We start from the raw sequence: 13938 nt of genomic DNA on the forward strand, positions 1-13938 counted from the left end.
ATTAACCAAAGCATAATATGAATCATGATATAATAAATAGCCTAATTAGGCAAGGGTATAGGACTTTTTTTTTCAAATTCCCTTATGATGTAAAAGTTTATATTATATAGTACCATACAGTTTCATTTGGTAAACAGAAGCAACCTTTCAACAGGTATACATATTGAGAAATCTGATTACCATGCATCAAGTCCTTGGAGATGGCGATAGAGTTTAGTATGATGAATTTTACAGCCTATTAAGGAAAGAATAACATCACTGTGAATTTTACAGCTTCCTTTCCTTCTATCTCAGCTGGAACAAAATGTTTATTTGTTCTATGCTCTTCGTTACAATTAATATTGTCATTTTACAACTTTCTTCTTGTACTACAAGAGGACAGTCATAGAGTGCATGTAAACTTATTGAGGAAATGTAGATGTAGAAGAAGGATACAATGGTAGACAATCCACACACAGCAAAAGTATGATAATAGATGTCAGGAAAAGAAAAAAAAAACAAAAACAAATGGATTCACCCAATATACAAAGGGACTCAGGGTCCATCAATACTGGAGGAATAAATCAATTTATATCAATCTCACTTGGGCGATCCTAGGGTGATTTTCTTGCCAAAATCAAGATTTAATTTTGATCTTGTTTTGTGAGGTTTGAGTTCTAATTCTTGATCTTGGTTTGGTTCTTTCATTTTCTTTGATCTTTCTGAGTTAATGGCAACTGATCTAGTGAGTTTTGTTGGTAGAAATATTTGGGGAATCTACAAATCGAGATTTTCAAGTTTTTAACGGAGGGTTGATTGATGCTAAGAGGCCCATTCAGAGTAGGGCTTTGTTTTCTCAGCTCAATTCAAGTTTTCAGCCCACTAGAAACTCTAAGCCCATTCGAAACCCTAGGCCCAATCTGAAGGAGAAGAAAGTTTTCAGCCGTTCGATCAAAAGGATGGTGGGATCGCACACTTCTCGTCGCTCAGCTGAGGAATTGGAAAGTAATTGTAATGATAAGGATGATAAGGATTGAATTAGGGTTTCAAACCTAAATAGCCCCAAAAATATTCCTCTTTCTCTTGAAGAAATCAAGCACATACGTCTTTGTTTTAGGTGCGGATCTGAGGATCATTTGGAGAAATCTTGCAAAAACACAAGTTTACTACATTTGCAAAGGTTTTTGGCATGAGGTGAGGTTCTGTTCATCTCCTACAACAATCAAACAACATCGTGACTCTGGAGGAGAAAAATCGAGGCTTTGGAGAGTTTGCTACACTTGCAGAGATAATGGAAGAGTTCAGCAGTTCAATGTTGGTGGTTATCGACATGATGAAGGAGGTTTTCAAGGGTCGAGACAATTTGGGGTCATCGATATCAAGGCAACTGGAATTCTCAGAATACCAGAGTTGATAAGGGCTTTATGGGTTCTAGTTATTTTAGGGGTAATAGATCACGACAGGAGTTTTTCCAAGATCATAGAGATCATGGTGCTCCTAGAAGAAATATTGGTGATTTTCCTCCTTTGAGAGAAGAGAGGAAATTTAAAGGAAGGATGACTGTTGTAGAGGATCAACCATTAAAGAAGAAATTGAAAACTCAGGAGGAGGTTGAAGGTGATTTTGTTTCTGAAGTTGTATTAGAATCTTCTTTGTTCCTTGAATCTGTATGTGAAAATTTTAAAAGTTAAATGGTTGTCTCAGTGTTAGAAGGCAAGGATGTCTCAGTTAGATATTTGGAGGGAAATTTTAGATCCTGTGATCCTTTTCTGACTCAGACATTAGGGTCCCCTTTTTAATATGGATTTTTTAAGTTAAAATTGCTCCTATTCAATGTTTACTAGATATGGTAAAGAGAGTTCTCCTATTCAATGTTTGCTAGATATGGTAAAGAGAGTTCTCCTATTCAATGTTTGCTAGATATGGTAAAGAGAGAAGTTCTATGTCTGGGATCTGCAACATTGAAAGTGAGACAATGGAGTTTTTAGGAAAGAGCTGTAACTGAAGTAAGAAATCAAAGAGTGTAGATAAAAATTAGTGATGTGCCTCATTTTCTATGGAACTGGGAAGCATTCTCAAGTTCTATTAGACACTTCACTGACTTGATAGAGATTGATGATTCCACAAAATCTGGTAAAAAAAATGGTGAAAGCTATTTTGTTAGTTGAATGTGCTGAGGTTAGTAACATTCTCAAAACTCTAACCGTGTTCTACAACAAATGTTATCATGCTTTGAAAGTTAAGATTGTTTCTATTTTGGGGCCTATAACAAAGAATAGAGGTAAAGAAAAAATCAATGTGGCCTCTAGCTTCATGAAGACTGATTTAGGAACAGTTGAGGAAATATATCAATATAGTAAGAGTTCTTCTGATAGTAAATCTGTGTCATTTGGCAACTTGTCTGGTGGGGGTCATTGGAAAGTTAAGAATGATTTGAGGAGTCAACCCTAGGATCCAATGACAAACTCTCTGTGGGGTGTCAAACTACAGAAAATTATAGATTGTGGCATTCAGAAAAAAAAAAGTGATAAAAAAGATGAACAAGAAATGAGAGTGTTGAAAATTCTCAAAAGGAAAAAGTTAGAGTTGTGAATAATAAAACGGTTATTGAAGGGATGATAGGAGAGTCTTCAAACGTTATGAAGGGTGTGGAGTTTTTAGTGATGGAAAATTAATAAGTAGGATAACCTTCACGAGTTGTAAAAGGGGTGGAGTTTTTATAGAAAGAAACTCAAAAGGTAGAACTGACAGAAGAGGAAGATTTTATGCCAGAAAAGAAACAGGGTGACATAAGTGTGGAGAATGAGAATGTTAATGCTCTTATAAGAGAAGAGAAGATGATAATGTTGGAAAATATGTGGGATTTAAAAGCTTGTGATAAAAAAGATATTTCTAATAAAGAGGGTGTATCAGCTGAGAGTGCTATAGTCATATATGGTAGGCAAAATGATGAGGTAGTTGAATGCTAAGAAAAGGATTGCATTGGTTAGAAGAAGTCAAAGAAATCAATCTTTATAACAGTTTCCTATAATTGACAAGGCTTCAGCTAAGATGGAAAAAATGGATTTTGGAATTGCTTCTTCTGATGGGACCTAAGTTGCATGAAAACGGGCACGGGTGCTGATGCGGTTGTGGGTACAGGTACGAGACACGACAAATTTGTGAAATATAGGGTATGGGGACACAGCTACATTTATATATTGAGATTAATAAGTTACATGAGATCATTATTATTTTCTGAATTATGAGCTATTTAAATTTAAATTCCTATCATATTTTTAAGTTTATCTTATTATGTTGATTATTATACTTTGGAAAATGCTCTTTTTTTTAACTAGACACTCAAACCACTCTTTTAAATCATACTTTTTAACTTAGATATGATCTTAAAAAACCGGATCCATATCTAGCGAGTTTCAAGAAATGAACATGAATGGTAGGATATATGTCCAAGAAGCGTACAAGTATTTTAAATCAAAATATATATCAAGTAATTGCGTAAATGTCTGGGTAAATATATGCATATATCCAAGGAGGCCCATGAAGTTTGGGTATAGGTAAGTGTCGGGTACGGGTACGGCTTCTTGATAGAAGTACCCAGGTAACATAGGATGTGACAAATCTTATTGGCAGAACTTTAGGTATGTCTCCATTTATTGGTATTACTTTTGTTCCTGTTTTATTCGAAAATCTAAGTGATGGACAAATAATTCATATTTCTAATCAGTGTGTTGTGATATATAATTCTAATCATGCTCTTAATGCTTTTGATTACATTATAAATTTGGCGAGGGAGAGGGTATGCTCTCTTTGAGGTAGTTCCTGTGTGTTATGTGTGATGGTGTGTAAATTTTTTGGAAAAGAATAACAATTGTTTGCTCTTGAAATGTGAGAGGTTAGGGTTTAGGTAGTAAAAAATTTGGGGTGAATGACTTTTGTAAGTTAAATAGATTTGATATTGTGTGTTTTCAAGAAACAAAGCTAGAAGTAGTTATTGATAGTATTTTGAAGAAATTAGATGGTAATTGGTTAAAAGACTGAGTGTGTCAACTAGTTGTAGGCTCTGCTAGAGGAATGTTAATTTGTTGGTCTGAACACAAGTCGAAAAAGTTGAATGTAAGAGTTGGAGTGTACACTTTATTAGTGGAATTACAAAATAGAAATGATGGTTTGAAATGGATGTTAACATCTATTTATGGTCCTCACTATCATAAAGAGAGGCAAGATTTCAGGGAGTAATTAAAGAATATTTAAACTGTGTTCTGGAGCATGAATGATTGCAGGAGATTTTAATGTTACTAAAAATCAGTGTGATAGGAAAGGGAAAAGAGACCATATTAAAGACATGGGAGAGTTTATTGATATTGTAAATGAGCTTGAGATGATTGATACACCACTAAAAGGGAGAAAATTTACATGGAATAATAAAAGGGAGTGTCCTTCTATGGCTAGGTTACGTAGGATCCTGTTTAATGTGGAATGGGAAAATAAATATACTTTATCTAACTAAAATAGGTGTGCTAGTCATCTTTCTAATCATATTCCTTTGTGCTTAGAAGCAAAAAATGCAGCGGTTTGCAAGAAAATTTTTAGATTTGAATAAGTGTTGTTGCAAGAAGATAATTTGAAAGAAATCTAGTCTAGTCATGGTGATTGGCTCATCCTACGTGTAACTTAGCTGCAGGCAACTTCATTGGAAAACTGAGTTTTGTTAGGAAAAAGTTGAGAATATGGGCTAAGAACAACTTTTATAGCATTAGAGAGACTAAAGCTAAGATTTTAAAGGATATGTTAGAAATGGATGTGACTGAAGAAAATAGACAGTTAACAAATGCAGAGAAGGGGAAAAGGAATTATAGCAAATGGATAATATTTTAGTTCAAGAGGAGATTATGTGGAACCAAAGATGTAAAGTAAATTGGCTTAAACAGGGAGATAAAAATAGTGAGTTTTTTCATACTACGAAAAATGATATAGATAATGGGGTGGAGATTAGTTCAGAAGAGCGAATGGTAAAAGTTTTTCATAGTCATTATAAAAAAAATTGGTAGAAAAGTGATCAAAAGATGTGAAGATGATTGGCAGAGATTGTTCTCTCAGTTTGATTGGGAAGCTGAGGACTTAGAGTCACCTTTCTCTCTATGTGGGATTAAAAAAAGTTATATTTGATATGAATGAGAACAAGTGATGTGAAATAATGTGTATGTAGGTATGGATAACAGCGATAACAATGTTTCACCAAATCAGCGATCGATCTAGGCAGGAAGCTTGAGAATAAAGTGAAGCTCCAGATGGTTTTTAAACAAAAGTTGTAAATGTACTAAGTTTAGATCTTTGTAAATTATTCAGATAATAAATGTAATGATTTGTTCTCTTAATAAAGTTCGACTCGTAATATATAAATTTGCAGATATACTTAGCAACGGAATAACTCACTCACTAAATCAAACAGAATACATCACAATTAATATTGATAGTAACATTCATGCAATAGCGGTTCCGGAAAAACTAGGTCGAAAGAAAACTAAACCTTTGTCGAGTTGAACTCGTTTGACGGGAGGGACCTCTGGAGGCGGTGTGACAATACCAAATCTGAGTGGTGGAAGTTCTCCTCCAAGAGCTATGTAACTGAGATGAAGCTGCGTGTCTGGATAGAAGCGTCGGTGCTACGAGTTGATCCCAAACGGCTCTCCACGATCTCGACAATCTTAGGAGTCACGCGCTCAATGTATCCAACTACGGTCTCGAATGGCTGATAATCGAACCACTAAGAGAGCTGTAAATCAACCACGCCTATCTCTGGATCATACACGAACTGGGCGTTTTCGGCTTCAGGATCGACCATGCACCAATGGGTCGCGGAGTCGGGGTTCGAAGCGGATTCGAACCGGACTCGAACTGGACTCCAAACGGGTCTGAACAAGTGTGAGTTAGATCTTATTTGAAAATCAGATCCAACTGACTAGTATCGGGTCTGATCAAGTGGGTCTGATCCAAGTGAACTCAGTCCCCAAAACTAGATCAGATCCAGGTGAACTGGACAGATCTGATCAAAGAGAACCAACTCCAAAAGGTCTCTTCGGTGTGACTTTCGATATGAGGGAAGAGAGGACGAGCGACGTTGGAGGATGAGGAACGACGATGATCTTGGTGGCTGAGAATGGCAATGGGGCGGAATAGAACGCGACAGAGAGTGGGGCATTTTGTCGAAGCCGTCGGAGATGGGACGGTGGAGGTGGAGAGAGGGGAGGGCGACAACTGCTTGAACAGGAGAAGGAACAGGGGAGCGGACTAAGGTTTCACACCCACGTTCCACACGTTCAAGCACATAGGTAATTGCAATTAATTTCTCAAAATCTTCATTAACTAAAATTCTGATTACAGAGTGCTTTTTATAGAGCAATTACAGATTTAGCGATCTCTCACAATCAATCAAATCTCTCACAATCCAACAAATATCAAAACTAAATAACTATCAAATCTAAACCACAATTCAAAATTTAAATCTAATTTACTAAAGCTAAAAATAACTACTAAACATAAAATATCAAAACCACATCGTAGGGATTCGATGTAAGGCTAAGACACAGCGTCTCCTGCGCTGATAAACTCGGCAAAAATCTCGTGCACGCGTTTGGATGTCCTCATCAACAAGGCTCCATAACCTGATGATTTTTCGCCTTTTTCTAAAATATTGGGCGATCATTAACGAGGACTTGTGAAAGGTGCTTAAGGAATTTTATGAAGAAAAGTTGGAGATAGAGAGATTTAATTATGCAAATGTGGTACTGTTACCCAAGAAAATTGAGGCTGAGGAGGTTGGGAATTATAGACCCATCAGTTTGTTAAATGTGGTTTACAAAATAATAACTAAGGTATTCACAAATAGATTGAATGTAAAGCTTGGAAGTCTCATAGATCCTGTTCAAATAGGATTCATAAAGGGTTGGTGGAAGGAGTGTGTACTACATAGGAAATAATAAATTATCGTTTTTATAATAAGAAAAAGGGGTTTGTTAGTGAAGCTAGATTATGCAAAAGCTTATGATATGTTGGATTAGGTTTTGTTTTCGATGTTCTCAAGGCAAAAGGATTTGGAGATAATTGGATTCGGTGAATTACAAAGTGCTTATGTGGTGGCAAATCAGCTATTATCTTGAATGGTTCTCCAAGCAAGTGGATTGTTCCTCAAAGAGCGGTAAGACAAGGGGATCCTTTGTCTCCTTTGTTATTTGTTTTAGGAGCTAATATGTTCGCTAGGATGCTTGCTAATGTAGAGATCAATGGTTTAGTTCAGGGTCTTGGTTCCAGATAATGGAAGGAGGACGACTCTATGTCTGCAGCATACAAATCATGCACTTGTTTTCTGCAAGAATAATAAGAAGCATATAACTGCTTTAAAGTTGATGTAATACAATTTTCAGATGATGTCAGGGTTGAAAATTAACTTCAACAATGGCTCTGTGGTCTTGCTTGAGGACAATGCGGATACTCAATAGCAAATAGCCACCATGTTTACTTGTAAATCTTGATCTTTTCCTATCAAGTATATTCGTATACCATTGAGGTCTTATAAATTAAAAAAAGATTACCGGTTTCCATTGATTGAAAAGATTGATAAGAGATTATATGTGGAAAGGGAAATGTTTATCTAGGGATGGGAGGTTAACTTCAGTAAATTTTGTTCTTTCATCTATCCCATTATTTTGGATGTCCATTTTCCACTTTCCACTTCCCTAAATGGTTGTGTGATAGAATCGATAGGGCTAAAATAAATCTCTAGACTAGAGATGATAAAATCAGTGATGTTTCTAATTTGGTGACTTGGGAGTTATGTAAACCTAAAGAATTTGGTGGGATAGGTCTGTTAGATTTAAGAAACATGAATAAGGCTTTGTTGACTAAGTGGTTGTGGACTTGGTTTTCAGATAAGGATGTTCAGTGGAAACAAGTGATTTCTCACTCTTATTATGATGGAGGTTATGGCTTGGAAAGTTTACAGTCTAAAGGATCAAAATTTTGGAGAGATACTACTTGTAATTTGGAATATCTTTTAAGTAATACCAGTGGGGGTGGGGTTTTTTGGCTAGATAAATGGTGTACGGATTGGTCATTAGCATCCAGGGTCCCTAATTTATATGCCTCTGCTGTAAAGCCTAATATCTCTTAGAAGAAGAATGAACGATGATTGGCAATGGGAGGTATCTTTTGTTAGACAGCTTCAAGGCCAGACTGTGCTTAAATACGCTGACCTTCTTCGTATAATTAATAATGTGCATTATTTAGAAGCACCAGATATTAGGAGATGGAGATTGTATAATAAAGGATGTTTTACTATAAAATCTATGTATATTTTTCTTAGTGATGGTGGTATAAGAGATGAGTTTAGTAAAATTTGGAAGGTTCCTATGCCCTTAAAAGTTCCAAGTTCTAATTTGGTTGATCAATAAACACAGGATTAAGTACCAAAGAAAGTTTGATTAAGAGGCACACATATGTGTTCACAAAAACAGTGGGATATGTGAAACTGAAGATGAAACACTAAACCACATTTTCATTGATTGTAGTTTTGTGTCATCACTATGGAATTCTTTGAAATATAAGTTTCAGTTGGTTAATGCATCTTTCAGGATGTGAAGCAGATTTGGTCACGGAAAAATGAGAGTATTCCATGGACCAAAAACATGAAATGGGATGTTATGATAAGTTGTCTGTTGTGGAATGTTTGGCATGAACACAATTTGCATATTTTTAAACGAAATAAAAGACATGCATTGGAGGTACTCAATCAGATTAACAAATTTTATAATTTTTGGATAGGCAACCTTCCATCCAGGTACAAGGAGCCCTTATGCTATGTGAAGAAGAAGAAGAAGAGAACATTGAGTAGAACAGGTGATGGAGACTCAAGAATTGGAGGATCAGATGATGCAGGCAGTAGCTTGATGGTGTTGCAAATTGGATGATGGAGACCACGGTTTCATTCAAGTGGGATATAAAGTTTTTTGTAATATATAAACTAATGCTCAGTCTGTGTTTAGATACTTGGTTTGGAGGCCAATATGGTGGTTTTGATGTTTGTTCATATGTGGGTGGTTCAGTGCCTGCCTCCTCTTTTTTTTTTTTTTTTTTGTAACAAGCTTTACTTTGATGGTGTATGCATCTGGAGGTGTTGGGATTGCATGCTATACCATATGTATAACCAACCTTGAGCTTTAATGGGATTTCGTGACGGCTGGGGTTTATTTTGAACGCCATCCCTTTTCTCAAAATAAACAAATAAATAAATAAATAAATAAATTTTACAAAGGGATTGACCCAATTTCAACCTATCAAAATGAAGTTAAGGAACATATTTTATCCTTATGCAACTTCTAGGTCATAACCATACAACTGTGTTGCACTTATGACAACACTTTCTTAGCATCATCTCTTGCACAATCATCAGTGGTAGCGGTACCACCTTGAGAGGCAGAGAACGAAAAGAATCAATATAATAAATAAATAAATCTTCATCTTTCAAAACCATGGTTGCTAGGACCTGCTCAAGTCCCCTGTTTGCCTTTTGGGATGTTTTTGACCCTGCTTCTAGATTTAAATGATTTTTTCTTCTTCTTTTGATATTTATTGTTTTTCTTTTTGTCATGCAAATAATTTTATTTATAATTTGTCCTCCATTTTCCAATTCTGCTGTTTGTTAGATCAGAGTTTTCATGATCTAACAAATTGCACGAACGGTAAGGTTGTTTTCATGGGTTTTACAAAAACCCTCCAAATTCATCATCACTTCACGAGTTGTCAACAAACATTCATCCAATAGATAAATTGTTCGAAGATCTTTTCAACCCATTCTTGTTTTTTGTCCCCTAATAAATAATAGTACAATTGTGGGATTATATCTAGAATAAACAAGCTTTTGAAATAGCCAATGATACAACAAATCTACCCAAATTTTTTAAATAAAAAAAAAGAAAAGCGTATGAGAATAATATTTACATGGTGGGAGCATCGTCGGCGGTGGGAGCAGCAGCAGAGAGCGCTGCATCTTTCTCTGAAGAAGCCATTGGGAACTACGGCGAGGCGATGAATGAGAAGAGAGCTCAAAACTCCAAGCTTATATCTTCGAGAAGCTGCGGTGATCTAAATGGCCTGAAAATGTTTAAGCGGCCGGCATTAGTCTGAACCTGGACCCCAGCCCAGCAAGGGTTTCAAATGAGCACGGCCCACTACATCGGAGTACATTAAATGTGATATTTATAGGCCAAATTATGGGTGCTAAACCGTATCCGTGTCCGAGAAATTTATAACTGTATCTGTTAAGATATGAATATAGTTACTCAAATCTATAACTGATAGGATATAGCTATAAATATGATTTTGTAGTGAAATATCCATATCCATATCCACAATATCCGAATAAATACTAGTCATATTGTTACTATAGTTTTAGTCCTTAGATTATAAATCTGAGGTTAATTTTAATGATCAAGATATCTAATCTTATCTTTTTAGATATAATGATCATTCTTTTGTATCACATGAACTATATTTCTTTAATGCCATCCAGTTTTCTCATATCTGTTTCGTATCTGCATGCATGTCCGCTTATATATCTGGATATATATATCCCTATATGTATCCGACTTTAGTGAATATGGATATAAATTTTTCTTACCGAGTTATATCCGTATCTGAATCCGTATCCAAAATGGGTAAGTGGATATGAATATGGTAGGTATCATATCTAAGCCGTATTCGGACTAAATGCACCCCCAGGTGGAATCCATAAAAACCACCTTGTAAGTTTTTTAAAAGCTAAACCACATTTAGTGCATTGAGTTTTCAACCAACCACGTTTTATCAAATTCTATTTAATTAATATATTAATTATTCAAACTACTCTTATTACTTACACATGTATAGATAGGAAACACGTGTTAGGCATGTGCAATTGATGAGGATAGTTTGGATATTTAAGACATTAGTCGAGTAGAAATTGACAAAAAATGATTGATTGAAAACTAAATACACTTATAAGATGGTTTACATATTAAAGAAAAACTTCAAAGATGGTTTCTATTGATTTGACCTATTTTTAAGGTTGTTTTCATGAAAAAATAGCATTTTTACATCAAAACCACCTTAACTTTTACCCAAATTAATGGATATCACCTTTATTTTTATTTATTTATTTATTTATTTTGATGAATACCACATTTACTTGCTAACATACTTTCAATGTCACACCTATTTTAGTTTAAACCTAAAAACTATGCAACCTGTCAATAATACCCTCCAACCCCCTTTTGTGTAAAACATGTGTACCATATTAACTCACCTATTAACTCTGGTTAATATTTGGTCCCCACCAAAACTGATAATCGAACCCCACCTAAATTCTCACCAAAAAAACTTCTACTGTCTGAGCGTGCTCTTTCTCCCCCATCTCATACCCGTTATTTTTAAGGGGAAAAAACCCAAAATTCTCTTAATTTTGGTGTGGGATCTCAAGGTTGTGCTTGTGTGGAGGTGGGTCTCCGACATCTTAGTCTAGAAATAGGAATTCTTGTTGGGACTGTCGACTATGGTGGGTTTGAGTCTTCAAGTGAAGGTAATGTTATTTTAACTTTTCCAATTGCATGTGGTTTGTTTGGGGCGAGAACTTGAATTGGGTTTTTGGTAGATAGAAGTAGTCAATTGATTTTTACGCGTGCATTAGGGTTAGGGTTGATTAGGGCTTTGACAAATGAACAAGAAATGAGTTAAATTGGAAAAGTTGGTTGCTTAAATAATTGTGTAAAATGAGAATATTAGTTTAATTTATGTTTATATGTTGAGTAATTATTGGCAAATTGGTCATTGTGTTGATCTGCAACATGTAAAAGAATTTGATTGCTACGATTAACTTAACTGTACATTATGATGCTTAATTACTTATGAAATTTGCAATAATTGTGTAATTTGAGTTAAATAGCATCACATTTACTAAATGGGGGTACTTAAATGCAAAGTATGTCAAAGTATAGGTTAATGATTTGCTATTTAGTTTATTGAAGTGGTTTTTCAATTCATACATTGATTAACCTAAGATAAGTAAACAGGGTATTTAATGTAATTTCTCTTTTAATTTTAGGGTGTATGAATTTATGGTCGTAGAGTATTATCATGGGGGATATTTGAAAAGAATAGGGGATCATTGAAATATGTGGTTGGTAAAGTTTTTACTAAACATTATCACATTGTTGGTGAAATGTCAGAGTGGGAGCTAGAGGCTATCCTAAAAGATCAATTGAACTGTAGATTGAACAGTGTGGCAGAACTCTTCTATAAGATTCCTGGAAAAAATTTAGCACAAGGAATTAGAAAAATTGCTAATGATAGAGACATCAATGTGATGGTTGCTTCTCTTGGAAAAAACAATTGGACTGTTGTTTACATTGTGCATAGTGTCGAAGAATATACTGGTGAGGTTGATATTAATCTTAGAGAGGGAGCACGTAATGAACCACCAAATGATGATAATGCTACTACATCTGAGGCAGGCCCAAGCAATGCAAATGTAGAGGATACTAATCAAGACAATAATGAAGCTAAACATGATGAGAATGAGGTATACTCTCCAATAGCATATTGTATTTATCCCTAAGTACTCTCCTAAATAATGAGACTTATTCTCCTATATACTGATGGTTGTTATATTTTTATGTATAGTTGTGAATGAAGACAATAAAAACAATAAAGACAATGAGGCAACTGAGGAAGCTCAATATAATGATAATGAGGTATATTATTCTTTATTTGTATATTTTGAACATAATTGTTGTTGTTGAAGTTGATTATATTCCATGAGTTGATATTAGGTGGTATCTGTGTAAATTTATATAATATAAGGTGGTATATGTATAACATATTATGATTTTAGGTGGTATCTGTATAACATAACTTGATATTATGTGGTAACTATATAATATATATTGAGTAGACGTGTTATCTGTATAGTCTATGCTAGTTTAAGGTGGTATCTGTATGATATTTTTTAGAAGTAATATGGTATCTGAAAATTATAATTTTTTGTATAGGGCATTGATAAAGATGATGGGGCTAGTGATGATAATGAAGACAATGGGGCTAGTGATAGTCATGATGATGAACATGATGATGAGGGTGCTGATGAAGGATTAGGTGATGCAAATGAGGCCACTGAGGAAGCTAAAATTGATGACAAAGAGGGACTTGTGGATGTAAATGTGGTGAATGAGGATGAGGATTTTGAGTTTCATCTTAATGATGCTGACTATGATGATGCCAATGAGGAGGACGTTGAGTTAAAGGAAGAAGTAGAGGCTACAACACAACCAACAACTAAGGTGAACATGAATGAGATGTTTGATGATATATCTCAGGTGGATGAACAATTAGATGGTGAGACTAAAAAGTTGGCGAGTTTACAAGGCTCTGTTGATGAGGAAGTCTAAATCTAGAATTCAACGAGGATAAAGATTTTGACATGTCCGTTGACTTGGTATTGTGTTTGAAATTTTCTTCCAATGAGCTTTTAATAAGAGCTCCTAAGTTGCATGCAATACAAAAAGGATATGATTTTTACTACTTGCACAATGATACCAAGAGGGTCTGTAACTTGATGGATAGAAAGGTGTTAATCATAGAAACTGTATAATATATTTGTAACTTTATATGTCACATATTTGCATATTTTTCCAACATTATGCTAATACACTCAAACTTTTAATGTTTGTATAGGGCTTAATTGAAGCTTTGAGGATAGTTGTACCTATTGTTGAGGTTAGAATTTGTTCTAGGCATATATATGCCAACTTTAAACAAATATTTGTTGGGAAGTCTTTCAAAGATGCTATGTGTAGAGCTTGTAGGGCTTCTACAAAAATTAATTTTGATGAGACAATGAAAATTATCAAGTACATGGATGAGGGTGCTTAC

General features: G+C 34.9%; 1 protein-coding gene across 1 annotated transcript in view; it reads right to left on the reverse strand.

Moving 5' to 3' along the window:
* Window positions 1–10174, reverse strand: part of LOC109830683 (14 kDa zinc-binding protein) — a 16239-nt gene extending 6065 nt beyond the window's left edge. The window contains exon 1 of the mRNA XM_020398030.1: window positions 9976–10174. Coding sequence (XP_020253619.1) covers window positions 9976–10043 — 68 coding nt within the window. The 5' untranslated portion in view covers window positions 10044–10174. The remainder of the gene's footprint in view (window positions 1–9975) is intronic.

Source organism: Asparagus officinalis, chromosome 2, assembly GCF_001876935.1.
Source record: "Asparagus officinalis chromosome 2, Aspof.V1, whole genome shotgun sequence".
Classification (NCBI taxonomy): Eukaryota; Viridiplantae; Streptophyta; class Magnoliopsida; order Asparagales; family Asparagaceae; genus Asparagus; species Asparagus officinalis.